Source organism: Meriones unguiculatus, chromosome 3, assembly GCF_030254825.1.
Source record: "Meriones unguiculatus strain TT.TT164.6M chromosome 3, Bangor_MerUng_6.1, whole genome shotgun sequence".
Lineage (NCBI taxonomy): Eukaryota > Metazoa > Chordata > Mammalia > Rodentia > Muridae > Meriones > Meriones unguiculatus.
Genome location: NC_083351.1, coordinates 5,425,058 through 5,452,775, shown reverse-complemented (window position 1 = coordinate 5,452,775; position 27,718 = coordinate 5,425,058). Strand labels below are relative to the sequence as shown.

The 27,718-nt window shown below is 42.8% G+C and overlaps 1 protein-coding gene across 7 annotated transcripts in view; it reads left to right on the top strand.

The window, feature by feature from the left end:
- Rere (arginine-glutamic acid dipeptide repeats) overlaps nucleotides 1-27,718 on the top strand; it is a 342,698-nt gene that overhangs the window by 196,400 nt on the left and 118,580 nt on the right. For 5 of the 7 annotated variants that reach the window (XM_021648566.2, XM_021648562.2, XM_021648564.2 and 2 more), the window contains 2 exons: nucleotides 5,354-5,458; nucleotides 24,826-24,874. In XM_021648566.2, coding sequence (XP_021504241.1) covers nucleotides 5,354-5,458; nucleotides 24,826-24,874 — 154 coding nt within the window. Of the gene's footprint in view, nucleotides 1-5,353; nucleotides 5,459-12,172; nucleotides 12,546-14,686; nucleotides 15,076-24,825; nucleotides 24,875-27,718 lie in introns of those variants that run through there. The other 2 variants (XM_021648568.2, XM_021648567.2) reach the window with 2 other exon arrangements.

The window sequence follows — 27,718 nt, the reverse complement described above, 5'->3', positions numbered from 1 at the left end:
TTCACGTAGGTTCTTCCTTTCTGATTTTATGACCCTCCTTCACCACTGCCATAACAGAAGCTGGTATGGTGAGTTGATTGCTGCTTGAGTTATTTTATGCCCCGGTGTGCATTTTTGGTTGACATTGTGCATAATATGAAAAGTGCCAGAAGACTTCAGTGTAATCCTGCTGTTACATAGCTATGAGACCAGAATCAAACTTTCTAATTTTTTTTAATCATCCCTTTGACACTTACTTGCTCAGGGTGGCCTGGCAGTGGCCTCATGACCTTAGCATGTATCTCTCGGCTTGGCATCCGCTAAAAGAGGCCTGTGGAGCGCTCACAGAGGGCCTCCTGTGCAGTGGCCTTACCAATGTTCTTTTTCAGGTACTGAATCTCACTGAGGTCTATAAAGTACTGTTCAAGAAAGAAAAGCTTGTAATACACTTATTTATGGTATTGATTATTTTCAGTATTCATGGATTTCATTTCCTGTTGCCCAAGAAGTGGGTTGATTGGGTTTGGGAATTCACATGACTTTTATAGAACTTAGCCCTGGAACTGCTATCTTGCAAAGCTCCAAGAGTGATCCCACGTGCCCATCTCTTGCAGTTTGCCTGTTGTATTGCTTTCCCCATTAAGATGATGCTTTGTTGGTGATGAGAGTAGAATGGCTGCTCTGGGACCGAGAATTGTGACTGGGAATGTGTGCTGTTACAGTGCCCAGATTGGAACACAGTATGGGAAGTCAGAAGTGGCCCTTGACTTCAGGGCTACTTTCCAGCTTGCTTACTGTCTGTCTGCTATTTGTAGTAGTTATAAGAAAAAAATATACTAAGGTATTTCTGGCTGTATGCTACCATCTTACCTAGGGATTCATGTTTTAGAAAGGTAACTTAGGGATAAATTTTCTAAAGTTTATGGCCAAGAAACCTTGCCTAATTATTCAGTGTCTGATTTTCATTATGTTCATTCTGCACTAGTGTCTCTCCTTGCTTTGGTACGAGTAGCTGCCATTATATTTATGGGTGAAGATAGGTTAATTACCTCTGTAGAGATTCCCCTAAGAAGTTTCATGTATTACAGAGTTCTTTCTTTGAGGTGACTTAGAATATTCTTACTGAGCTAGTCATGATGGTGCACACCTGCAGTCATAGCAGTTGGAGAGGCAGAGACAAGTGGATCTCTGTGAGTTCGAGGCTAGCCTGGTCTACAAAGTGAGTCTAGGACAGCCAAAGCTACACAGAGAAGCCCTGTCTCAAAAAACAACAGTAACAACAACAAAAAGAACATTCTGATTGTTTTGTCCACGCCTGTTAGTGCATTATTGTTGGACACATAGCTTGTCAGTGTTTCTGTCCTCACATTGTTTAGCACCTTCTTGCTCTGGTGGCAGATGAAGGGCTCTGAGTTGAAAGCTTTATTGTGAGTTCCATTGCCTGGACTAGTTCTCCCTTTAAAAATCATTCTTTTTTCTGCATGTGCCTCTGTCGGTCTGTGAAAAGATGCTGGTATTTGCGGAGTGGCTGCACTGAATGTGTTCATCAGCTGATGCGCAAAGCCCATGCCGGCTTTTCTAAGAGCACTGTGTATTTTCTATCTGTTTTGTATGACTTATGTGTGTGCTTCAGGAGGATTGGGAGTTTGCTGCGTGTGAGTGTTGCACAGCTTTCATTAGGACTTTCCTAAGCACTTGTAATCTGTACTCTGGGTGACAGTGCACATTCTTTTTTTGTGTATTTTGTCACATTCACTCTCTTTTTTAAGATTTATTTATTTTTAGGTGCACTGATGTTTTGTCTATGTATGTCTATGTGGGGGTGTGAAATCTTCTGGAACTGGAGTTGCAGAGATTTCTAAGCTGCTATATGGGTGCTGGGAATTGAACCCTGGTCCTCCAGAAGAGCAGACAGTGTTCTTAACTGCTAAGCCATTTCTCCAGCTTCACTTTGTCACATTCTTAAAAGTTCCTTGTATATTAGGTCATAAGACAAAAATGTCTATCAGATTACATTGCGATGAATTAGTAGCTTACCTAAAAAGCAAAAGAATACAAGCCCTCTATACTTAGAAATGTCATATTTTCTGATGAAACAACTTCTGATATAAAGGGAAGTACAAGCTAAAAAATATTGTAAAAATTAAAATGCCATATATTCATGGCATGCAGTTAAGAAATAATCAAAGAAAAATTAGTTGCACTAAACATTAGTTAAAAAATTTCAGAATTAAAAAAATTTAATAAATGAGACCCCCCCCAGCTTATAAAAGAATGACTTAAAAAAAAAAAAAGTTAAAAAATGTACTGGATTTTGTCCTTGTTGGATAGAGAAGTATTTAGGTCAGTCTTGTTTAAGGGATCTTGTTTAAGAGTGCAAGTAGGATTTCTGCACTGCCTAGACTTAGGAGTGTTGGTACCGGACACGATGCTAAATTCTCTGTGTGTATTATTACACCTAGAAAAACCACAATAGGAACTATACAGTCATGCACTAAAAAACATTAGTCATAAAATTAAGGTGGGGTTCTGAAAATGTACGTGTAGCTCACAAGAAGTCCTTAGACACCAGATAAAAACTGAGAAAGTAATTAAAAAAAAATTCTCTACCTTATCTTGGTGGCCTAGAATAGAAGAGACTCTCTCGGGGCTGGAGAGATGGCTCAGTGGTTAAGACTATGGGCTGCTCTTCTAGGGGAGCTGGGTTCAATTCCCAGCACCCACATGGCAGCCCACAACTGTGCAACTCCAGTGCCAGGGGATCTGTGGCACCGGGGCGTGTATATGGTGTATACATACATATGCAGGCAAATACTCATGCATAAAATAAAATATGTAAATCTTTAAAAATATCTAAGCCATTCTGACGGCTATTAGGTAGAATCTCAGAGTTGTTTTGATTTGCATTTTTATGATGACTAAGGACCTTGAACTTTTCTTCAGTGCTTCTCAGCTATTAGAGATTCTCTGTGGAAAATTCTCGGTTTAGCTATGTACTCCATTTTTTAATTGGGTTATTTGGTTTGTTGATTTTTAATTTCTTGAGTTCTTTATATATTTTGGATATTAGCCCTTTATCGGACATAGGATTAGTGACGATCTTTGTCTAGTCTGTAGGCTGCCCTTTTGTCCTAATGATGTTATCCTTTGCCTTACAGAGGCTTTTCCATTTCATGAGGTCCCATTTATTAACTGTTGCTGTTAGTGCCTGAGCTGTTGTTGTTCTGTTTGTGAACAGAAGTCCTCTGTGCCAGTGTATTCTAGGCTCTTCCTTACTTTCTCTTCTATTAGATTTAAAGGATCTGGTTTTATGACTTAAGTTTGTGTCTTATCCACAAGAAGTATAGGGATAAAGATAGAACAGAGATTGAAGGAATGGCAAACCAATGACTGACCCAACTTGAGATCCACCGTATGGGAGAGAGCCAACCCCTGACTCTGCCACTGGTATTCTGCTGTCCTTGCAGACAGGAACTTAGCATAACTGTCATCTGAGAGGCTTCATCCAATAGATAATAGAAACAAATACAGAGACCCACTGCCAAATATTAGGCGGAATCCAAGGAGTCTTGTGGAATAGTTAGGGGAAGAATTGAGGGAGTTGGATGGGTCAAAGATACCACAAGAAGACCTACATAGTCAACTAACCTAGACTCACAGGGGGCTCGTGGAGACCGAACCACCAACCAAAGAGCGTGTATGGGCTGGTCCTAATTTGTATGTGTAGGCTGCATACAAAGCAGATAGGCTGTTTGGTTCTCAAGTGGGTCTCCTTATAGTTGGGGTGATGGCTGTGTCTGACTTGGACTAAGTCTTGCCTCCCTCTGGATCCTGTTTCCCTAGCAGGGTTGCCTTGTCTTGCCTTGGTGAAAGAGGAGGCAACTTAGTCCTGTGCGACTTGATGTGACAGGGTGGGTTGGTCTTGGGTTAAGGGGATATGGGAGAAGTAGGTGGGTGGGTGAGGCTGGGAGGGGAGGAAAGAGTGGAATTGCACTTGGGATGTAAAATGAACAATTAAATCAATGAAGAAAAAAAGACTGTCTTTCAAGGTGATTTGTTTGTTTGTTTGTTTTTTCGTTATTAAGATGATCAGCAGCTCTCTCAAGACATGCTGCTGTGAATTTTATTCTTCTGTTCATGAGTGTCCTTTTGCTTTACATATACTTCAGGTATGGGAAGACTTACCAGATGTTGATAATATAAAGAAGTCAGTTTCCAGGTCATGGTTTTTATTCCTCTTCCCTCCCTTGTGTTATAGAAGGCTCTGTCCTTACTGTTTGTCCTTCAGCATGTGACCTCCCTGTACTGTTTTCATGCTGTGTAGCCCAGAACATGCCCCAGCTCTGAACACCCACCTGAAGGGTTACTGATTCCCTTCTCCTGTTTTCTGAGGATGCTCGAGATCCTCCTGGCTCAGCTCCCTGGGGCTAGGATCCCAGTTATGTGCCACCGCCCCAGCTGAGCTGACTTTTCTTGTAGACGACTGTACATGGAGATTTTCTGCCCTTGTTTGTATTTCTGTCAGCAGTGAAGAGGTGCTTTAGAAATGGGGTGACAGAAAATTCTGAAACTAGATGTTTCAAGCAGATGGAAAAGGTGGTAGTTTTCTCTTTAATATTCTTGTATTGTTCGTTCTCCCAAGCACTGAGAGATCATACCTTGCTTTTGAGAGAGACTACAGTGTAGTCCAAACTCTGCCAACAGTGTGTACGAGTGTGCAACGGGAAGGCGGGCCCGCTGCATGGCATGCCATTTCTATCATTGCCTGGTCCTGGATGTGGCTCCCAGCAGTTCTGCGTATCTCACAGGCTTTGGCTATAGGACACTTTGACTCTGGTTGGTGGTCACACCTAGAGATGGTGCTGTTCTCTGTGGTGTTTTATAGGGAAGAGTGTCCTGACCTCTAGTCAATGCAATTTTTCATCGTGTATTTCCCCAGTGATTTTAAGTCTTCTTGTTTCTTGTGGGCTTAAGTTTCTTTTATCACAGCCTTGCCCCGATGTCTTTTGTCGTTAGGATTGTGTGGGCTTTGTTGAGACAGCCTCAGTTGTTAGCCTTGGCTTGCCCACAATTCACTGCTTTGATTGTCACTCAGCTTCAGTGAGTGTTGAGCCACCACACCTCACTCCCAGTATGCATTTGTGGCTTCATCACAAACTGTGAAGAAAAAAAAAGCAAATGTGATATAAGGCTGTATGCTGAAGCAATCATTAGACAAAAATCATTGCCAGTCAAGCATGGAAGCTACATATTTTTCATACACTCTGGATGTAGTCATGTGCTTCTTTCACCCCCACACCATTTCAAGTGCATTTTTGGTTTGCAAAGCAACTAATTTAAACATACCTTTTGTCTTTTGTTTTTTTTTTCCCAGAGGGAAGTGTAACATCTCCCATTTTTCTGACATATTTGCTGCTCGAGAGTTTAAAGCCCGAGTGGACTCATTTTTCTACATATTAGGCTACAACCCTGAAACAAGGTAAGTCAGTCACTTATGGCCATTTCCTTTTCTCACTTACATGTTTGTGTGCTTGTGCATTTACACCTCTGTACTTACTTAAGCTAGTAAGGTTCCACAAAATGACTCAGAGCCTATGTAAACCTCATAGTTGGCTCGTTCAGCATTTACTATAGATTGTTGTTTTGTTTGTTTTTACTTTTGTTAGGCAAGAAAAGGTGTGGAAATGAAGGTGTACAGAGGAAGGGTAAGGACATAACACAGCTGTCCATCTGTGCTTTGAATTTACTGGTAGATCGTTTCCTTGATACATACTTTGTCAAGCCTTACATAATGTGTTGGAAAAGAACGAGTCAGTTTGGAAAGTATATTAGATCCTTTTTGTTGAGTTTATTTCTGGTAATGAGGTCCCAAGAGCACTCAACCAGGGGTCTGGGGAGACTAGTAGTAGGAAATGAGTAGCACCCTGTTCTTGCCATCTTGGTTAGGTATACATGAGTGACAGAATAAAAATTCACATGAAAGCCAGTGTGGCTACAAGGAATACACTTCACCAGCCTGAAAGTAGAAGATGGCCCTAGACACTATTAGCTTTAACTTCAGCTCGACACAGTCTAAAGTCATCTGAAAGGAGAGCCTCAGTGGAGGAATTTCCTGGGTCAGATTGGCCTGTGGGCATGTCTGTGGGGAATTGACTTAATCGTTCATTGATGCTGGAGGATCCAGCTTGCTGTGGGGGTCACTGTTTCCTGGGCAGGTGATCTTGGGCTGTATAGGAGAGTTAGATAAGGGTGTGGAGAGATGGCTCAACAGTCGAGTGCTTTCTGTGCTTACAAGGACCCAGGTTTGTTTCTAGCACCCATAGGGTGGCTCATGACCACCTTTAACTTCAGTTACAGGAGACCTCAAACCCTTTTCTAGCCTCTGTAGACTTCTGCATGCACATGCTACTCATGGGCAAACGCAAGTACACATAAATAAAATTAATTTAAAAGCCTAAATAAGTCTTCAAAAAGACAGAAAAAAAAAAAAAAAAGAGAAAGCTATGTCTTCACGGTTCCTGCTGTCTGTACTTCTTTGGCTATGAATTGAGTTTCGTGGTCAGAGTCATTGCTTGTGTAGAATGGTAAGCAGACTTGCTTTAAGTTTCTTTAGTGATGATCTGAAGTTGTGAGCTAAAATAAACCTTTTTCCCCTAAGTTCTCTTTGTCAGAATGTTTTATCACAGCAAAAATGGAACCAAAACAACTGTCAGTGTGCCGAGTAAGTGCAAGCTGAAAACAAGCAGGGATAGCTCTGATTGTTCTGATAAACAGAGGCCAATCCCAAATTAGAAGAGATGAAGGTCCCTATGTAGTAACAGGGAACAATCCACTTGGAGACTTTGTTATTGTTGTTGTTTTGAAGATAGAAACCATTTCTCTGTAGCACTGGCTGTCCCAGAATTCACTCTGTAGGCTAGGCTGGCCAGAACTCATAGAGATCCACCTGCCTCTGCCTCCGGAGTGTTGGGATTAAAGGCTTGTGTTTCTACACCATGGTTATAACAGCTGCGAATAGATGTTCACTGAATGTTGAGGCTAAAACAACCACTGCTGCACAAAAAGGTCCACATAGGCCAAGATAAAAACTATAATGCGCAACATTTATTTATTTATTTATTTAGGTTTTTGGTTTTTGGGGACAGGTTTTCTCTGTGTAGCTTTGACTGTCTTTGAAGTTGCTTTGTAGACCCGACTGGCCTCAAACTCAAAAAGAGATCCACCTGCCACTGCCTCTGTCTGTGAGCCACCGCCCAGCTAATAATGGGTGGTTTTTAACAGCTCACTGTCCTTAATGAATAGGTCACCCAGATCCCCGGTCCCTACTCCCCAAATCAGCAAAGAAACTTCAGAATTAAAACTGCAACATAGAGCAAATGGACTTAACAGATACCTATAAAACACTACATCTACCAATGGCAAACAAGCAATCTTTTCATAAACAGATCACATTTTAGGTCATTAAAGAAAGCCTAACAGGGGCTAGAGGGGTGTTTGGCAGTTTAGAGCACTTGGTGCTCTCACAGAATACAGATTTGATTTGCAGCAGTCACATAATGGCTTACAGCTGTCACAATTCCAGTTTAGGGGATTGCACCATTCCCAGGTGACTTTGGGCAGGTGCCAGGCATGCATGTGGTATATGTACATACATCCAGGCAAAACACTTACACATATAAAATAAAATAAGTAAATCTTAAAAATTTATTTTTAAAATGCTAACAAACATTATTGAAATAATTTCTTAGGTTGTAGTAAATCATAGTGGAATAAGGTATACAACTAATTGCAAACGAGTAAAGAGGAACTGTGGGCTGAGTTAGCTCAGCTAGGAAAATGCTCAATTTGCAAACATGAGGATCCAGGTTTAACCCCCAGAATTTACGTAAATAAAAGCATGCATTACGGGGCTTGCACTTCTTGCAATCCCAGCACCAGTGAGAGAAAAACTGGAGCTTGCCGACCAGCCAGCCTAGTCTAGTTGGCAAGTTCCAGGCTAATGAAGGACCCTTTTTTGTGTTAGTGGTACAGACCTTTACTCCCAGCCCTTGGGAGGCAGGCTAATATTTGTGAGTTCAAGGCCAGTCTGGTCTACAGAGTGAGTTCCAGGTAACCAAGGCTACACAGAGAGATCCTGTCTCAAACAAACAAACAAAATAAAAAAACAAAACAAAAAAACCAACACCCTTCAATAGAAACAAAGTGGATGACATTGAGGTGGTGTCTTCTGGCTTGTGAACACACACATGAGATATATACATACTAATGAATGAACAGCCGCTCACTGAAAAAATTAGAGCTGAAATTTAAAAATTCTTGGAAGCACTATTGATCAGAACCTCTGGGGTACCATGAAGATAGTTCTAAGAAGATATGTGTTGCTACACAGCTTCTATATTCCGTGCAGTATTCTAGTTGCTACTCATCTTCCTGCCCTTTTGCAAATGTATTCAATTAACGATTCTTGCTTTAAAAAACACAGAGGTATCAAGGTATCAGAAATAACATTGAGCTGAATGATGCACTTCCAGGTCATAGAAAAACAAGAAGAAACCTAACTAACCAAAAATCACTAGAGAGAAATAATTGAGATAGGAAAGAAATTAATGAGATAGAGATTTAAGAACAGTACACTAAGTCAGTCAAAGGGCTGGTTATGAAAAGGTAACTTGATAAACCCTAGGAAAACTAACTGAAAAAAGAAACAACTTGGATTAGTACATTAGAGATGAAAATTGGGGCATTATGTCAAGTAACAATGAAGTTCTGAAAAGTATTAGAGAAAACTTTGAATAACCTGTATTCCAGAAGCTGAAGAATCCTGGAAAGAAATGGACAAATGAGCTCACTGAAATAGCATCCAGTCTGTATAACAGGAAAATGCTAGTGTGAATTCTCTTACTCTTTTTTCTTAGGCAATAAAAGACACAATAATGCACATATATAAAACAAACATTTCAAAATGTAAGAGGCTCCTGGGTCTGGTGCCTCAAAAAGCTCTTCCTGATGACCTGAAGCTCTTCAGTTTCCAGCACCTGTGACTCCAGCTCCTGAGGGTTTGACATCCTCTTCTGGTCTTCATGGATACCCAAATGTACACAGAGTTGCATGTAAATAACAATAAATTTGCAAATAATAATAGTAATAATACAGTTTTAAAAAACTACTACACCAAAGAAGACACTTAAAGAAAAGATCATCCACACTTACGAGATTGCAAAATTAATATTGTGAAAATGGCTACGTTCTTAAAAACAGTCAGGAAATAGTTTCATTCTCATTCCCTAACATTGACATTCTTTATAGAACTAAAGGTACGCTTACAATTTATGTGGAAATAGAGTTCCCCAAGTAACTAAAGCAACCCTAAGTAGGAGGAACAGCAGCGTGGTACTGCACAGAGGCCAGCTACAGCATGTTTTCAACAAAGATGCCAGAACGTACATGCTGGAGAAAAGGGGGCCTCCTCCAACAAGGTATCCAGCATGGGGAAGGGTAAAACTAATCTCCGTCCCTCATGTCATGCAAAAGCCATCCAATGTACATAAAATCTTCTGCATAAGAGCTGAAACCGAAAGGCTCCACTAGCTTCATAACTGATAGCAAGAATTGACAATTTGGTGTTGCCTGACGTAAAATTCTTCTACACAGCAAAGGAAACAGCAGAGTGTTCAAAGTGGGAGGAAAAAAACCTTTGCTGAATCTACACCTTACAGGGAATTACTATGGAGACAAGTACCACGTGTTTTCTTTTATGAAATCTAGGGGTTATAAGGTGTGTGGGGCGAGGGAGGGGGGATGAAGGAGGAGGTAACAGAGAACAACAGAGCGAAATGGAGACAAAAGAAAGACAAATGCCACATATTTTCTCATGCACAATCCAAATCGTTCCAAATATATATAGAACATGAAAGCAGAAGGTGACCCTGTAAGGCTGGGGAGAAACCTTAATGGAGGGGCCACAAATAATGCGTGTTTCCTCTCATACATGGAATCTAGCTTTAGCTAATGTAAATTTCATTCATAGGACCAAGTAAAAGAGGGACTACTTGGGAGGAAGAAGGGTTCGTCAGGGGAACAGAGGAAAGAGGCGATGAAAATAAAGACCAGTGATGGACTGAGAGCCAGTATATGCTAAGAAAGTTAATTGTAATAGTCAAGCAACCTCAACTGTGTCAAAAGTATTTGGACAAAGTTCATATATATATGTAAGGTGTATGTGCTCATATCCACACTTGTCATCAGTAGGATGCTGACATGGTGTGTTGGCAGTTTTAAAACCACAGATATTAGCAGGCCAGACTCATAGGCAGAATAAGGAGCTTCGGTGGCTTACCAGTGGTGTCACCCAGGGCATCTAGTGACACCAAAGCAATAACTTTGAAAATAAGATTCTCTTGACTTGGATTAACTTTTTATGTAATAGTTCCTGGTTTTGTTTTCCCACTGTGAAGGTAGCTCTATTGAATTATTTCATGTCATTTGTCTAAATGAACCTTTTCTGTGTGAAAGAATTTCCTCAGTGCCAGTCTAGTTCCAGGGCTCTCCATTTCATCAGGTCTTTGCACTGTCAACTGCAGCAGTTCTGGGTAAATGTTCTTCTGGCCTGCAGCCCTGTTTTCATGTGTTGGGACAAAGGGAAACCATTGTAGCTATATCTGGTTGAGTGCATGAATTCATGTGTGCCCCCCCCCCCCCCCGCTCCCTTCCCTTCTCTCTCTCTCTGAATGTAAGAAGTTTCACATAGCTGGGAGTGCCTTTCAACTTTGAGTCCTCTGCCTCCCTGAGTTACGGGTACCATACTTGGCTTATGTGTTCCTGCGGCTCAAGCCCAGAGCTTCATGCATGCTGGGCAAGCACTCAGGTATCCACTGTGTCCCATCCTCAGCCCTTGGCATCCCTGGTATGCTGCAGGTTATGCTTTCTGCAGATGAATGTGTAGATTCCTCATCTTGAAACGTGCTTTGTCTCGTAGCGTAGACAGGGCCTTACCCAGGGGACTAGCCATGGTGTACTGCTGTGAGAGGCTTCCGACAGTTGGCCCTGCCCTGTGTTCTAATCTTGTCTTTTATGTTTTGGGGCATTTTGTGACCTTCCTTTTCTTTTTAAGTTATAAATAAGTGATGTAAAAATCACCTTTTAGTTTGCAGCTGGGAATAACCTACATGTCAGCTATTTGTTACATGACAAACAGCCCTTTGTGGGAGATGAGCACTGGATGAGAAGACAGGTTTGTCTTGCAGGGTTTTAAGGAGCTCTCCTCCCCCTACCTGGTCCGTGGGCAGTGTGAGTGAGCACTCTGGTGCTCAGTGTTGCTACAGTAAGGTAGCTTGTTTACTTGGTTTGAGAAAGCTTTCAAATGGAGTTTTTAATAGATTTAGTTTCATGGATAGTGCTGTGAGAATTTGTGCTTTGCGTTTCTGTTCTTTCGTTGGAAACTTGTTTCTGTGCTGTACAGTGCGAGATATCACTTTTCATTTTAACTGTATTCCTAATTGAGCGGGCGACACACATGTGATTCAGTTTACAACGTTGTGCTTTGTAAACTAACTGTTTGTTCCCCTAGAGTGAGGGTCTTTAGGTATTTGGGGGCCATATGCATGCACATTTCTTGATGTTAGGGGTGGGGTCAACCCACCATGATGGCTCATGCTAGGGCAGTGCTCTGCTGCTGAGTTATACTTCCAGCCCCCAATTCTTTTATTTGCACCTTCTTGCTGTTTTTATTGTTAGAATTCACTCTTCATGACCTGACTGGACTGCTATTAATTACCTTAGGCAGTGTTGTAATTTATCACTTTGAGATTTTGGAGCTCTTTGCATGAAATATAGGAATCTTTGTGCACTGTTAGTGCTGTCTCCATTGTGTCCGTACCTCTGTGGCTGGCTTGCTTGTTTGGTCTTTTTATCAAATACGTAGGGTTTCCAAAAAGATGTGTTTAGTTGCTTCTCTTAAGCACTGCTGCTATGCTGTAAGTGTGCTGCTGTGTTTCTGGATTTAATCTCAGGTGCAGTCATTTGGACCTGTTTTTTTTATTTTTGTTCTTTCTTGAGAAACTAGTTTCTTTAAAACCTCATTTACTTTAAAATATGAAAGACAAAAGAAAACTTGCTGTTGTCTCCTGCGGACAGATGCTTTTCCCTGGCTTGGCTTGTGGAGTTCCCTGGTGTTGGCTGTCTGGAATCCCCTTTCTAAGGCCCCACTTCTCTGCACACTAGCTTGGTGCGCAGGGAGAAGCTGCGGAGACTGTTGGCTGCGCTTTATTTACGGAAACAGCAGGGTTGAGATTGATTGCGTTGTGGAGAGACAGTGTGTGGATGAGGGAGGGTCACAGCACATGCTCAGTCCTGTCAGTGTGAGGGAAGTTTCTGCGTTCTGCGTGAAGGCTTAGGTCATAGCACAAGCTCAGTGAGAGCTCTGTGAGGTCTCTCAGCCTGCATGTGCCTCCATTTTGAGTACTTAGAGTAGGAAAGGGCAGAGTTTTAGCGGTAAGTAGAGGTGCAGGAATCCAGCTAGACTCACGAGAGCCTCTGTTAGTCATGGATGATCCATTCAGCCCCTGCAGGTAGGCGATCTTCCCCTGGCCTTACCCAGACATTGGCTTTGCTGTTCAAGCTCTTTCTAAAGATGTTTATGAATCACCTTGCCATTCATAGTGCATGTTCCTAAAGCCCTGACTCAGCCAGCTGGCCATGCAGAGGTGGCACTGGGAAGCATGAAATCAGAGCTGTGCGTGGGGTCTGTTGGGAGACGAATCAAGCAAATGTAGAGTGAAGCTTTGTGAGTCTCTATCCATTTCCTCTTCCCTATTGCCTCACCTCCTTCTCTCTTTGGTGTGCTTTTAGCCTGAGTTTTCCCAGTGCATTTTGTAGATCTTGTCTGTTTTAAAAACCTGCAGAGCAAACCTGTCGGCTGCTTCATTATCCATGTGCCTTGTAGGGATTGCCGGGCCACAGAGTGGATCTGTTTGGCTGTTTTAGGAAGGGTGGTAGGTGGGCAGCTATTGGTTGCTTTGAAGGTGGGTGGAACTTGTTTTGATTGAGAGCCTGTTTGCTGGAACAAATTATAATGCTTGTGAGGTGACACACAAGGGAACAGCCTAGGACGGTGATTACAACTGTGTCACCTTAAAGTGGCTTTTAGAAAGGGAGCTGCCTGCCACTTGGGTTTCTCTTCTGTTCCTTCGGAAGGGTCCAAAGCCTTCCTGGAGTTTTTGGGAATTTTCTTGCTAGCTTTGTGAGACTGTACACATTGACGTCTATTAAAACTGGAATTCGTATACTTTTATTTATTCTTGTGCGTTTGTTTTAGCTTTGTGGCGTATCTGTATTTTGTATGACTGCTGAGTTGAGTAGAAGGAGAGTGGAAAGGGTCTGGTGCCAAGGAAGGCAGAGGTCACAGGGACACATTTGACACCCGTGGCTTGATTTCTGACCACTCAAGTGGACTTCCACATTTTTGGGCCTCCTGTTTGGAGAGAGAGCCCAGGCAGGTGGCTGTCACTGTGGTTTACTAGGGAGTCAGTCAGGAGAAGCAGATTTCTTGTGTGGAAGTCTTACTCAAACAGGAAGTTAGAAAGTTTGGCATTACTTAGATGCCTCTCACATGTTCCCCTCCTTCCCCCTATAGGGTTGGGAACAATTTAGAAGCAACAGTCAGGTTTTATGTAGTTGTGAGTACTACAGAAAGCACCCTAAGTAGAGGAGTATGAGCTATCCTTCTAGGGGAGGGCAGAAGTTCCCTCCTTGTGCATTGACCGCAAGGAGGAAGAGTTGTATAAGCTCTTACCTGGAAACATGGAGGTGGAGTTTTGTCAGGAGAGGCCTCTGATTGGGGCAGGGTTTCAGCAGTGCTAACATTTAAAATATTCCTAAAGCATAGAATCTCTTTTCTTTCGGGCTTAATCTTACAGTCTGAAACAAAGAGATGCTGTATAGAGGAGTAATGTAGGGCTAGTGTCTTTATTGATATTTCTGTGTTGGTTCCCATTCCTTTGAGTGTTACGCCCTGTTTTGACAGTGTATATTGGAACATTGTATTTGGAAGTTTGCAGATAGTACCCAGTGTTACCCACAGTTTGTAATGATGTGTTTGGAACCAGACCATATACTTGAGTGTTTAGGAGACCTGATTGTTTGTTTGGCTGGCTGATCCTGGTGTAAACCTGCTTTTTGGGTGCTTTGGTATAGCCACCTGCCTTGCTGGTGAAGATTTGGAGTTCCTGACTGTGCTTTGTGGATGGCTTCTGGTTGTCAGGGTTGATTTTTTTCTCTGTTTCACATGTAGTAAAATCAGCACTGTTTGCTGTGTGCATGTATTTTTTCTTTATTCTCCTGTCTTGAGAATGTATTTTTGTCACATTGCTTCTGAATGTCTTCTCCTGTCCAGGGCTTTGGAACATGTCTGGTGGTGATGGAGGTGTAGGATAGCGTTGTAGTTATTCCTGGCTGGTGAGGGCCTCTGTGCAGGTTGACAAGTAGAAACTCTAGTCAGTTTCCTTTGGGCTCATTCATTCCCCACTTGTTGCATTTGGGAGTATCAGGAAATATGGGGAAACAAAGAAGGTTGTGCTTCATGGGGAACAGTTAGTTCTCGTATCTTTTACCCTGTCGCTATCTTTTCATCCACTGCGGTGGAATCTGGCCTGGAAATTGAGTGGAGCTCTACATTTCAAGTGTATGAGTGCGCACACGAAGCCTGTCCTTGGTGGGCAGCCTGGGCATACTTGCTGTGTGTCACTGATGCCACTTCTTAATATTGTCTGCTTCTCACCTAGTCTTTCTGTCACATTACCTGGTTGAGGCAACTCTAACCCATCTCAGGCCTGGTGGCTACCATGCTGTTGCTTCTCTGGTTGTACTGAGTTCCTGATCCTTTCTTCCTCCTGAATTCACTTTTCCTTTTCCATTTTGCTTTTTGTCCCTCCTGAGCTGTATTCTTCCTACCAGAGACACACTTGTTCTAACCCTGTGACAGATGTTGGATGGGAGAAAGCAGGAAACACCAGCTAAAAGAAGATTGTAAAAGTATGCACCCATGAGTCTTTGGAAGAAGCCCACAGGACTGACTGACCCAGGTGCCATAGGCACTTGCATGTATGTTTAAAATAATGTACACTATCATGCTCTGACACTAAGGTAACTTGTTATTTAGTTCAGCTGGGCTAGAGATAATTTCTGTTAACATTCTTTGAAATAGACATTATTTATGATTATGCGATTGTCCTTCCTTGTTGGACAGGGGTCACCATTTCCTTTAATCAATCAATCAGTTAATTTTGTTTGTTTGTTTTGTTTTTTGAGACAGGGTTTCTCTGTGTTGCCTTGGCTGTCCTGGACTCACTTTATAGACCAGGCTGGCCTCGAATTCAGAGACCCACCTGCCTCTGCCTCCCAGAGTGCTGGGATTACAGGCGCATGCCACCATGCCCATCTTAATTTTTTTTTTTTTTTAAGACACGGTTTTCTCTGTGTCACCTTGACTGTTCTGAAATTCACTCTGTAGACCAGGCTGGCCTCAAACTCATAGAGACCCACCTGCCTCTGCCTCCCCAGTGCTGGGATTAAAGGGGTGTGCCATCACCACCACTGGGTCACATAGTCTTCTAACCTCTGTTCCTAGTATAGAGCCTGGCAGATGGATTGTTTTTGTTGCGGGTAGAGGAGGGGCTGAGAAAGAGTTTTATTATGTAGTCCTAGCTGACCTAGAACTCAGAGATCTACTTGCCTTTGCCACTCAAGTGCTTGGGCTACAGGCTTATATCACCATGCCTGGCAATAATGGATCTTTGACATAAATATGTTCCAGTAGGTGTAGAGGCACAGGCCTTTAATCCTAGCACTCCAGAGGCAGAGGCATGTGCATCTCTTTGCATTTGTAGCTCTCTTGGTTTCCATAGTGCATTTCAGGCTAGCGAGGGCTATGTAGTTAGGCTCCATAACCAACAAAAAGCCAAAACCACAAAATAAAAATATAGTCAGTAAATTTCCTGTGTCAGGAGTAAGAGAAGGGACTAGATCTGAAGCTGGATGGTGTTGGTACTCAACATAATAAGTAGCGTTGGACTAGCTGCTTTGCTGCTCTGAGCTTGTTGTCCTCATGCGTCTGGCTTTGTGGTTTTAAGAATGATGGACGTACTGAAGTGCTCATTGTGTTGTCATAACTGTGAGTCCTTTCTCCAGTTCCGTGCATGTATGACAGTAGCAAAATGACATTAGGAATTGTCTTGGGAATGAAGGTGGTTTGTAACCAGCTATCCACCACTTGACTAACCTGCCTCCTTGCTCCTTTTTTAGTATTTATCTTTATTCCATTTGGGGAGGGGGAAGAACAACCCAAAACTTTTTCTTTTCCCTACTGTGAGGATTGAACCCACAGCCCGACACCTGGTTGGTAGTGGAGTGTTCTACCACTAAACTATATATTCCATCTTCATTATATTTTGAGACAGTAGGTCACTAAGTTGCCTAGACTGGCCTCAAACTTTCAGCCCTACTGTTTCAGCCTCCCTAGTAGCTGGGATTATAGACAGATAATACCTTTCTAGGTCCTAAAATTTCGTTTTTACTTTTTATTTTATTTTCTGTTTATGATGGTTTGCCTGCATGTATATTTGTGCACCATATGCTTGCTTGGTGTTGAGATCACCAGAAGAGGGTATTTGATTCCCTGGAACAGGAGTTATGGACAGTGAAGAGCCACTGTGTGGGTACTGGAATTGAAAATGGGTCCACGGGAAGAGCACCCAGTGCTCACAACTGCTTAGCCATCTCTCCAGTACCTGAAATTGTGTTTTCAAAGAAGCCTTCTTTCTATATCTGGTAACATTTGGTGTTTCTATTCTTAACATATTCTATATGTGTATAGTTACATATATGAGGAAGATAATTGATGCCTTTTGCCTCTTTGCCCACCGTATTCACAGCGCTACAGTAAGGAGGAATTAAGCGATGGCCTTGTCTTTAAGCATTTCAGACACTTCCAAGTGGGACAGAGAGACATTGGAAGTGTGCTGTAGGCCTGCTTACTGACTCTGTGGTTTCTCTCAGGGAATGCTGTGCAGGCTTATTATGTAGTTTGATTTCAGTATACAGAAAGTCCTGTCTTTGCTCAGGAGATCAGCTCAACCCTGGAGGACGTCTGTTATGTTTGGAATGCATATATGTGTGTGCACTTCTGTTAAGCTGTGGTTGTTAAGGCCATTTATATTTGTGCAGTAGATGAAGACAGTAAAGTCCAGGAGGACCCTGGAATGGGACAGAGTTAGGTGCACGTCATTGCCAGGCATGCAAAGCAGACCATTGAATAAGTGGGTAAGAAATGCAGGCAATGAGCAAGGCTGTTGCTGCACTTGGAAGAAGGTCCTCCTTCCTGCTGTCCATCCCGTCTTCCTTCTAAATATTGAATGAATGTTACCTCTTTCCTTCCCTTTCTAACCCAGATGGCCTTCCATCTCTTCCAGCCTTAGGCTTGACCTCCTGAGGACTAGAATTTCAGCCTTATGACACTACACCCACTTCTAACACAGTTTAAAATGCCTGTTTCTCTGATCTAAATGTTTTGAGTGAAAGGCTGTATTTATGATTCTTCTCAGGGTCTTGCTATTCCTTAGCTAATGCCTATCTTAGTTCTGGACACTGGATTATGTTTTGAAGAAGCCTATGGGAGTGCTGCTTCTGTAATTAATTGCTGTGACTTCTCGAGAGTAGTTTTATTTCCTCAGGCCTTCCTCTCTGCAAAGCCATAAGACTGTCACATGCTTCTTAGGGACTTGCCCAGAGGAACTCATACCATGCTTACAGCTTTGGGGCATGCCTGTGTTGACTTTTTTGCCATTCTGTTATTGCCTAATTTTCCTTTTTTTTTTTTTTTTTTTTTTTTTTGGTTTGTTTGTTTGTTTTGAATGAAAGCTGAACTTTGTTCCTGTTAGGTAGTTAAACATCTTCTCAATTCTGCTTAGAGGACTAGCCCTCTGTCCCCCGTGACCCTTATCTTGGAATAAAGCCCTTAGTTGCTAGCTATAGCCAAGAAATGCTTGATTTAGAATATTAGAGTCATTGTTCATTCAAAATACATGTGTTAGTGTTCCATCTATTTAGACAATAGGGGAATGCAAATCAAAATCACTGAGATGCCATCTCCCCTCAGTCAGAGACTGCCATTAAGAAAGCAGATTAGGAGCTTGGGGAGGGGAGGTTGCTGAAGAGTGATTAAGAGCACTTGCTGCTCTTCCAGACGCTTTGGGGTTTAGTTCTCAGCACTCATGGGTGGTTTAGAACATCCATAACCACAGTTTCAGGGGAGCCGGTGCCCTTTTCTGACCACACATGCATGCAATGCATATGCATACACACAAGCAGAACACTCCTGCTCACAAAATAAATCTAAAGAAGAAGGAACAAACAGCGGGCTGGGGAGAGGGCCCTCTCAGAGGACTGCAGTTCGATTCCCTGCATCCATGTCACCTGGTGAGAGAGCTGACTCTTCTGGCCACTGCAGTCACTGCACGCACACACACACACACTAAAGAAGATCAGAATGACTTTGAAGGGGAAGTGGACAGAGAGGAATACTTAGACAGTTTCTAGTAGTATAAAGTGGTGTAGCTACTATGGAGATAAGTTATAATCAGTCCTCAGGAAAAACAAAAGTGGAACTGCCATATTAATCCACTCTACCATTTCTGGTCATGCACGGGGGGGTATGCCTCCAAGTTAGCACTTCATATATATTCTTTTTTTTTTATTTAAAGATTTATTTATGTATACAATATTCTGTTTGCATGTACACATGTAGTCCAGAAGAGGCACCAGATCTTATTGGAGATGGTCGTGAGCTACCATGTGGTTGTTGGAAATTGAACTCAGGACCTTTGGGAGAGCAGCCAGTGCTCTTAACTTCTGAGCCATCTCTCCAGCCCCAGATATATTCTGCATCCATGTTTATTGCAGTACTATTCACAGTAGCCAGTTATGAACATAGCATAGGTTCTTGCCCACATATAAATAGATCAAGACAATGTGCTGTTAATCAGTTATAAAGAAGTATAAAATTAAATGGACAGAACTGCAAGATCACACTTCTAAGCAAAATAAGCTATATTCTGAAAAAATATGTATTACATATTTTCTCCAATAAATTTAAGAAAGGTGACATGAAATGGAAGGTGGAGTGTTTGGGAAGATAGGATATGTTGGGAGAATGTGATTGAAGTCCACAATAGAGAAAATATCATGAAGCCTTTTACATTGCACACTTACTACATGCTGGTTAAAGCTCTAAATATCCCAGTCTGGGTTTGGATGTAGTGGGGACATAAAAGCAGGCTTGGTTCCTATCTTCAGAAGGGTTTTTCTTTTGAGAATGAGACAGCCATATGTGTGATTTGTAACTGTTCAAAAAGCCACAGCTGATGTGGGCAGGAGCAAGGTCTGTGGATCTGTCTTGTTCTGACGGAACGCTACCACAGAGCTAAGGACAGCAATGGCTGCAGCAGGCCAGTGTGGAGTTCCTACCGTAGCTTTCTCTCACAGCTACAGCCGTGTAGATTGTTTACCGTGCTGAGCTGAGGACTGAGAGAGATCATATCAAGACTACATGGAACTAAACTTTGTTTCTGGAGTGTGTGCTTGGGACTTCACGGTAAATACTCCTGGAGTGCTGCTTTCCTCCACCCTCCCTTTCTTCGTGATGAAGTGATTGTGTCACACTCCAGGCCAACCCTAGGATGGTGCAGGCCCACCGAATGACCAGTCCTTCAGAAGGAGCCTCTCTGCCTCTGGTGGTTTCTACTTTCCCACCTCCTGGCTAAGATGCCTCTTCCTTTTTGAAATTCAGATGCAAGCTTCTTTCTGTCCACTCCCTGTTTACTTCTTAGACTAAACTGTTTCCATGGTAACAGGTTACTTTTCAAAGGGAACATCTTGTCATTTTATTTAATCCACTGCAGCTGAAGAGAGCTGAAATATTAAGTTGTAGTTGCTATGGATACTGCTTTGTTACATCTGTTTCTTTTGTATCAGATTTCATATACAATGAAATTTTTTTCTTTTGATACTAAAGAAGTAAACACAATGACTTACCATCATTGTTGTAATTTGGCTTCTGTAACTGGTTAGCGTTTCATATCCCAGCCAAGGATTTGTAGAATAATAGAGGTTGAGGTCAGCTATTTTTCAAAACACATATAATTTATATTTTCTATACAGAGAAATTTCTCTGTTCTGTGAAGGACATTGATAGTTTTTAAAGAGTGAACATGAACACACACATACATGGTAAGTCTGATACACGGCATTTCAGGGTTTCCAATCATGAGGTTCCTAGGAAATAGAAGATGAAGAAGTCAGCAGGTAGTACTGAGAAGGCAGAGCCAGGGGATCATACGTTTGAGTCCAGTATGGATTACATAGGAACACATGCACGTGTGTGTGTGTGTGTGTGTGTGTGTGTGTGTGTGTGTGTGTGTGCGCGTGCACGCTCCTTTCTGGGGTTTCTTGTCACTGTTTTAAGGTAGATGACTTGGAGTTGATCCTTCATTTACTTGTTTCCTTGCTTGCTTGCTTGCTTGCTTGTTCATTTTGGCTTTGGAGCTCACTTTGTAGATCAGGCTGGTCTCCAGCTCGGAGATCCACCTGCCTCTGCCTCTGCCATACTGGGATTAGTGTTTACCACCACCTCTAGCCTTGGAATTGGTTCGTAAATGACTGGCACAGTCACTGGTTCACCTTGGCCGTAGTCCTAGAGACTGTGTCTTTGTTACTTAATGCCTCTCAGAACTAGCTTTCTTTCCTATTTTCAGTCTATTTGTAGCACATCTGCAGACTTTTTAAAAACTCTAGCTCCCAGTAGGTGATGATGGTGCAGGACTTTAATCCCAGCACTCAAGAGTTGGAGGCCAGCCTGGTCAACAGAGAGAGTTCCAGGACAGCCAGGGCTGCACAAAGAAACCCTGTCTCAGAAAAAAACAAACAAACAGAACTTTAGCTCTTTCAGATTTAATAGGTTGTTACAAAGACAGCACTGAGCAACACCATAGAACTACAATCAAGGGAGCATACACATATTTGGGAGGTGCATGCCTCTGTGTGTGCATGGGTGTGCTTGCACACGCTCACAGGCATGGCACAGACACTGTTTCATCACAGGTGTGACTGCTCCTACATCAGGATATGTCTACTGCCCCCTCAGAGCTCTCAGCCATGTTGCCCTTACCCTCTGTAGTTACCTTTTCTCCATCCCAGCACCTGCAGTCACTGAGCTTTCTCCTTGTCAAGAAAGTTACATTGACGCTAGTTTTTGTATGTGATTGATTTTCTTTTAAATTTTATAATTAATTTTACATGCATGGATCAAAGTTGGGTCTCTCCTTTGATCATGTGTTCAAGCTTGGTGCATCTTTACCCACTGAGCCATTTTGTAGGGCCCTCACTTAAAATTTTTTAAATTATTTTTGTATGTATTTGTTTGTAGACATATGCATTCCATGATGCAAAGGTGGAGTCAAAGGATAAGTCTGCAGAGTTGATTCTCTTTGTACCATGTGAGAATCCAAAAGATTATCAATAAAGATTTATGTGTTGGCGCTGTTCACAAGCCTTTGCGTGGAACTTAAATTGGTGGTATGGTGTTTGCCATCCTAGCAATAAAGCAAAACAGAAATCAAAACATTGCACAGCCTTTAAAATAGCATCTTTTGTTGTGTCTTGGTGTGGTACTAGAAAGATGATAAACGAGCATGGTGGCACACACCTGTGATAGCAACGCACAGAGGTCTTGAGTTTGAGGCCAGGTGAAGTATTCAGACTGCCTCAAAAGCAGCAAATGCAACAGAACAAATAGCTCTTAAAATGTTTCTGCCTTCTCCAGTTACGTGGCTGTGTGAGGCTGGGTTTTCTTCATATAACTTAAAAATGACTGGAACAGTAGAGGGGGCAGTGGAATAAGTGGGATGTGCCACCACATTGGGCTTCCAAGGTCAGTGCTGTTAACTGAACCCAGGTTTTCTGCAAGAGCACCAAGTGCTCATAGGCACTGAGCTGTCTCCTTAGACCCTCATTTTAATTTATAGTCTCACAGTTTTTCTGTCAAGCATATTTGGCTTTCTGAAACGGGACATGTTGCTTTCAGCTTCTTTGTAACTTTGACCTAAAATATGTTAGGACTTTTGCTCAGTTGGTAGAAGGCTTACCTAGCATGCACAAAGCCCTGGATTCTACCCCTAGCAATGCACAAACTAGACTTGGTACATGCATTGCCTAATTTCAACACCCAAGAGGTGGAAACAGGAGCATCAGAAGTTTAAATGGTGTTTGGCCATAACAGGTGTGAGGCTGGCCTGGACAATAGAAATAAAGATTGTCTGATGATGTTTTTCTAATGTTTAGTCTCATCATGCATTTCTTAGACATTGTAACTCCTAGCTCCTGAGCTATCTCTTGTTTTGGAATGTTTGTTTGGCTTTTGTGTACTTGAGAAAATATTTCCCTGTGTAGGCCTAGTTCTTTGCACTTTAGATGTAGACCAGGCTGGCCTCAAATTCAGAAATCTGCCTGCCTCTGCCTCCCAAGTGTTGGAAATAAAGATAGGAACCAGCACTACCTGGCTCTTTTGTAATTTCTTAAAACACGGTTTCAGCAGGGCCGTGGTTGTGCACTACTTTAATCCCAGCACTCAGGAGGCAGGTGTGGGCATAACTTAGAGTTCCAGGACAGCAAGGGCTACACAGAGAAACCCTGCATGGGGGGGGGGGGGTCGCAGTCAGAATGGTTTTGCTGTATAGCCAAAACTGTCCTCGAATTGTAAGACAGGAGTCTTAGCCCCCTGAGTGCCAGGACTGCAGGTATGCGCCTTCATGTGGGCTCACTCCTAGTTTTAGAGTTCCAAGGCTGTGTAGTTCCATAGGTGCTTGAGGGTTGTTTCACTTTGTGGCATTACTTTGGCACTGTGAGTGTTGGTGACAACAGAAAGTTTTCATAATGAACCATTAAGGAACCCTGAAATAGCAGACATTCTAGAATAAGCAGAAGATTAAGCTGTTGATGCAAGCCACCAGATAGGCTGTGGCTTAAGACTTCTGAGGTATAATGGTCTCAGTGGAGCCACTTGTAGTCAGAAAAAGCATTTAGGAAATCTGGAAAGGCTTTGGCAGGCTTGTTTGCTTGTGGCTACGTAAGAAACAGAAATGGATGTGTTAGGATGGAAGTAGTGGTTTCACCAACTGAAAAAACAAGCAGTTAGGCTTGATATGGGTGGTGTACGCCTCCAATTCCAGCACTGCAGAGGCAGGCAGTTCTCTGTGATTCAGACCAGCCTCATCTACAGAGTGAGTTCCAGCTCATCTGGGGCTACACAGAGAAACCCTGTCTCCCAAAGCCAAATTCAAACCAAGCAGCTACTTTTAGAAAATAGTTGTGACCTGACCGGTTTCATCCTTGACATACTTCTTGAAGCAGTTATCTTCTGCATAAACCTACTAGAATAGTGCATCTGCAGGCTTCTGTGTCAAAAAGGAAAGCAGGTGCCTATCCTAACAAAACGAGCCCTTTGTGTAAGTGCATCACCACCACAGCCTCCTGCTTGTCTGTCTGCCTCTGTTGTGCTGTTGTGTTTCTATTCCCTCATGAAATGCCCACCTTCTGCCTCGCTGTCTCCTTAAGAGGCATCCGGTCCACTCCAGGCTGAGGGACTGGGTTGTTACAGGGAAGGGGAGGGGAGGGCACAGGATGGGCAAACAACATCAGATGGACAACTTTGCCACCTCAGGCAGGGACTGGTTGAGCTTTTGGGGTACATCTGTTTATCACCACATGTTGTTGCAGCCCACAGAGGTCACACTGGAGAACCATGCAATGAAGTCACAAAACAAGTCCCAGGAACTACCATTTTATGTTGGGCCATGGTCATGGCTGTCCTGGTTTGTGTGCAGCCTGTGGCAGCTGATTGGATATTGGAAGCCTGACTGATTCTCTTAATTTTTGTGAACTTTCTTCTGGAATGAATTATCTTATGTTCGTGATAATGATATCTGGGTCCTTTCTGGTCAGGGGATAGATGCTATCCCCCTGCCAGGTACATTCTAAGAGTGTTAGGACTGGGACCCCATTTTTATTGTTGCCCTTCTTACTGCCTTCTCTCCCTTTGTCATTGCTACTGACAGTCCACCCCCATCCCCACTTTCAAACAGTACTCTTGATGAGAAGATTTGTTGGAATATCAGGAAAAACTGAGGCAGGGCATGTAGTTCAGTTGTAAGTGCTTCCCTGGCATGCATGGTCCTGAGTCTGGCTGTCAGGACAGATAGCCTGAGTATGGCGACAAATGTGTGGTTTTGTTGTTTATAGAGATGGGGTTTCCCTGTAGCCCTGGCTGTCCTGAAACTTATTATGTAGACCAGGCTGGCCTCAGACTCACAGAACTCGACCTGCCTTTGCCTCTTTAGTGCTGGGATTAAAGGTGGGTGCCACCACCATCAGGCAGTGACACATATTTGTAATCTCAGCCCTCAGGAAGGAAGGAAAGAAGATCACAAGTTCAAACTCCTCCTCACCTACGTAGTGAGTGCTAGGAGGACAGCTGGGGTTTCATGGGGACATCCTGCCTCAGACAAATGGTGTAGACGATTAGAAGATTGCAGAAGAGGCCGCAGTCAGGTTCTCAGAATGAGAGGCTAAGGACATGTGCTTGCAAGCCTGCATGGCTGATGCAGTGTTGGAAACAGTGGGGGAGTGCCCCTTGTCCCGGCCCCATGAAGGTGTCTCTCTGGGACTGAAAAGATGGCTCAGCAGTTAGGGGCACTGGCTGCTCTGTGTCAGACAACTGTTAACCTTTTCTTCTCTTCACTACAGGAGGCTGAATAGTACCCAAGGAGAAATTCGAGTTGGCCCTAGCCATCAGGTAAAACATTTTACTAACTTAATAAATGTTTATTTCCTTTTTTGTGCTGCATATTTACTTTTTTGAACAGCATCTTAGAATGGTTATTGATATGGAGAAACCTCTAATTCTTTTTAAATGTGGAATTAAAGGTTTTGTGGGGTGCTGGTTTTTGTTTTTGTGTTTTGTATTTTTTTTTTTGGTGTGTTGGGGGGGGATGTGTGTGTGCATGCATATGTGAGATTGATGTGGAGTGAGTGTGCTCAATCTTCAGTCTTAAAGAATGTTAATTTTGAACCATAACTTAAATGTTAATAATAAGAAATTTTTAAAAAGATTAATTCTAGCACTCATGGGTCAGAGTCAGAAAAATCTCTGTACGTTGGAGGCCAGCCTGGTCTATAGAGAGAGTTCTGGGCCAGCCAGGGCTCCATAGTGAAAGCCTATCTCAAAAATCAAATAAAAAAGACTGCAGAGCTCAGCCATTTTTTAAAAAAGATATATTTGTTATTTATACACTGTTCTGCCTGCATGCCAGAAGAAAGAACCAGATCTCTTGTAGCTGGTTGTGAACCACCACGTGGTTGCTGGGAATTGAGCTCAGGACCATCTGGAAGAATAACCAGTGCTCTTAACTGCAGAGCCATCTCTCCAGCCCAAGCTCAGCCATTTTAAAGGGGATAGTTTAGTAACATTATGAACATGTCACTATTGTTCAGCATCACAGCCCCCATCTCTACAAGTTGTTTCTGAGAAGTTCTGTGATGCTGACACTCTAGCCCCTAAAGTAGTAATTCCTCCTCTCCTCTTGCTCAGGCCTCCAGAGCCTCCTGTGTCAGTGTTTGACCATCATCATAGATGTGGAATTGTACAGTATTTGTCTTTTGTTACTGACTTACTTTATTCTGAAATGTTCTCTGGGTTCATCCATGTTGTAGCATGTGCCAGTTCCCATTTTTAAAGGCTGAGTTATTCATTTTATGTCTGTATGTCACTGTTTGCTTATCTACTCCTTCATTGATGAACATTTAGCTACTGTATAATTTAATTCAAGATATTTTAGGGGTCTGGAGCTAGGGTCTTCCAGAAGACCCAGGTTCATTGCCCGACAGCCACCTTTGTCCAGCAACCATCTTTAACTCTAGTTCCAGGGGATCTGATGCCCTCTTCTGTCTTCTGTAGGCAGCAGGCTCACATATCGTACACACACACACACACACACACACACACACACACACACACACCCATAAAATACTCATACAAATAAAATAAACATAAACAACCTTTTTTTTTTAAAGACTAATAGTTTTGCTTAGCGGTGGAGCGCTTGCCTTATGTGTGTGAGTCTCTAGGTTCCACTCCCATCACCACTGAAAAGAAAGAGAAGGAAAAAATACTATAAATACCTTTTCCTTCCTAGAGTTAAGAGGGCTGGTCCTTTTCAGCTGGATCTTGGGTGAGCTGTTCTTCCTGGCACCTGTTTAGTGTACTGAGTTTCCTCTGCTTAAGGGTTCCTGTAGCAGTTAGGAAGCTCTGATTGGGGGTCACAGGGCACTCTGGCCACCATGGTTGTTCAGGCCTCCTGCTGGACTGTCCTAGTAAGTTCAGAGTGGAGTTTTACTGAGAGTCGCTGGCATTCTCTTGCTGCTTGTCTGTTCTTGCTGCACTCAGTGGTGTGACATGCACGTGTGTTGAGTCATGTGTCCATTGCTAAACCTGAATAAAATGGACTTAGCATGATGACTCAATAGTCACATGAGTGAGCACTGTGTGGGGGAGATGGCCAGTATGCTTGTTATGCAGAGACACAAATTACAGGTCACAGCAATCCTTGTGTAGCCGTAAAAGGCCTAGCTTTTTTTTTTTTTTTTGGTGCCACATCCCTTTACAACTTAACTCTTTGATGAGAGTAAAAGTAAAAAAACTGAAGACATGCTTATCAAAATGTAGAAACAGAAGCATATTGTCTGTAGATATTGCTCTTTTTATGACAAGGGCAGAAATACACAGTAACAGGACCCTTAATTTTTGTCTTGTTCAAGGACAGTCTTACTGGTGTGGGCTGTTAGATAGACCTGACCAGGACGGCCTCTGGACTGTGGGTTTGTGGGGGTGGTGTTTTACAGGGATGGCAGTGGTACCCATGGCCTTGTACATGCTAAGTTCTCCACTCATGACCTGCGTTACTCTATCCCTAACTCTGGACTGGAGATTCTGGGGTTTGTGTGTTTGTTTTTGTTTTGATTATTTATTTAGCTTGTTGTTTTGAGATATATTTTTGTTGTTGTTAGTTTTTGTGACAGGGTCTCACTATATAGCCTGCAAGCCTGGAATTCCGTATGCAGACTAGGCTAGTCTCAAACTCACGGAGATCTGCCTAGCCCTTCTTTCCAAGTATGGGATTCAAGGTATGCATCACCATGCCCTGCTTATTTATTATTATTTTAATTATATACACATGTATCTGTATGGTGGCATGTGCACATGAAAGCAGGGGCTTGCGGAGGCCAGAAGAGGGCCAGAGACCACCTGGAAGTGTCCTTCATAGGCAGCTGTGAACTTTCTGGCATGGGTTCTGGGAGTCCGACTTGGGTCCTTTTAGCCTCTGTACCGTCTACCCAGCCCCCCGTTGATTTGGGGTGGATGAAGTGTCAGTGTGTAGCCCAGGTTGACTTTGCCTTCTGAATGCTGAAATTACAGGCGTGTACTATTGTACTGTAATTATCATTGGGCTGTTTCTTTTTGGTTGTTTGTTTTTGTTTTTTCCTTTTTTCGCGCAGGGTTTCTCTGTGTAGCCTTGAGTGTCCTGGACTTGTATTTTAGATCAGGCTGGCCTCAAACTCACAGACCTCTACCTGCCTTTGC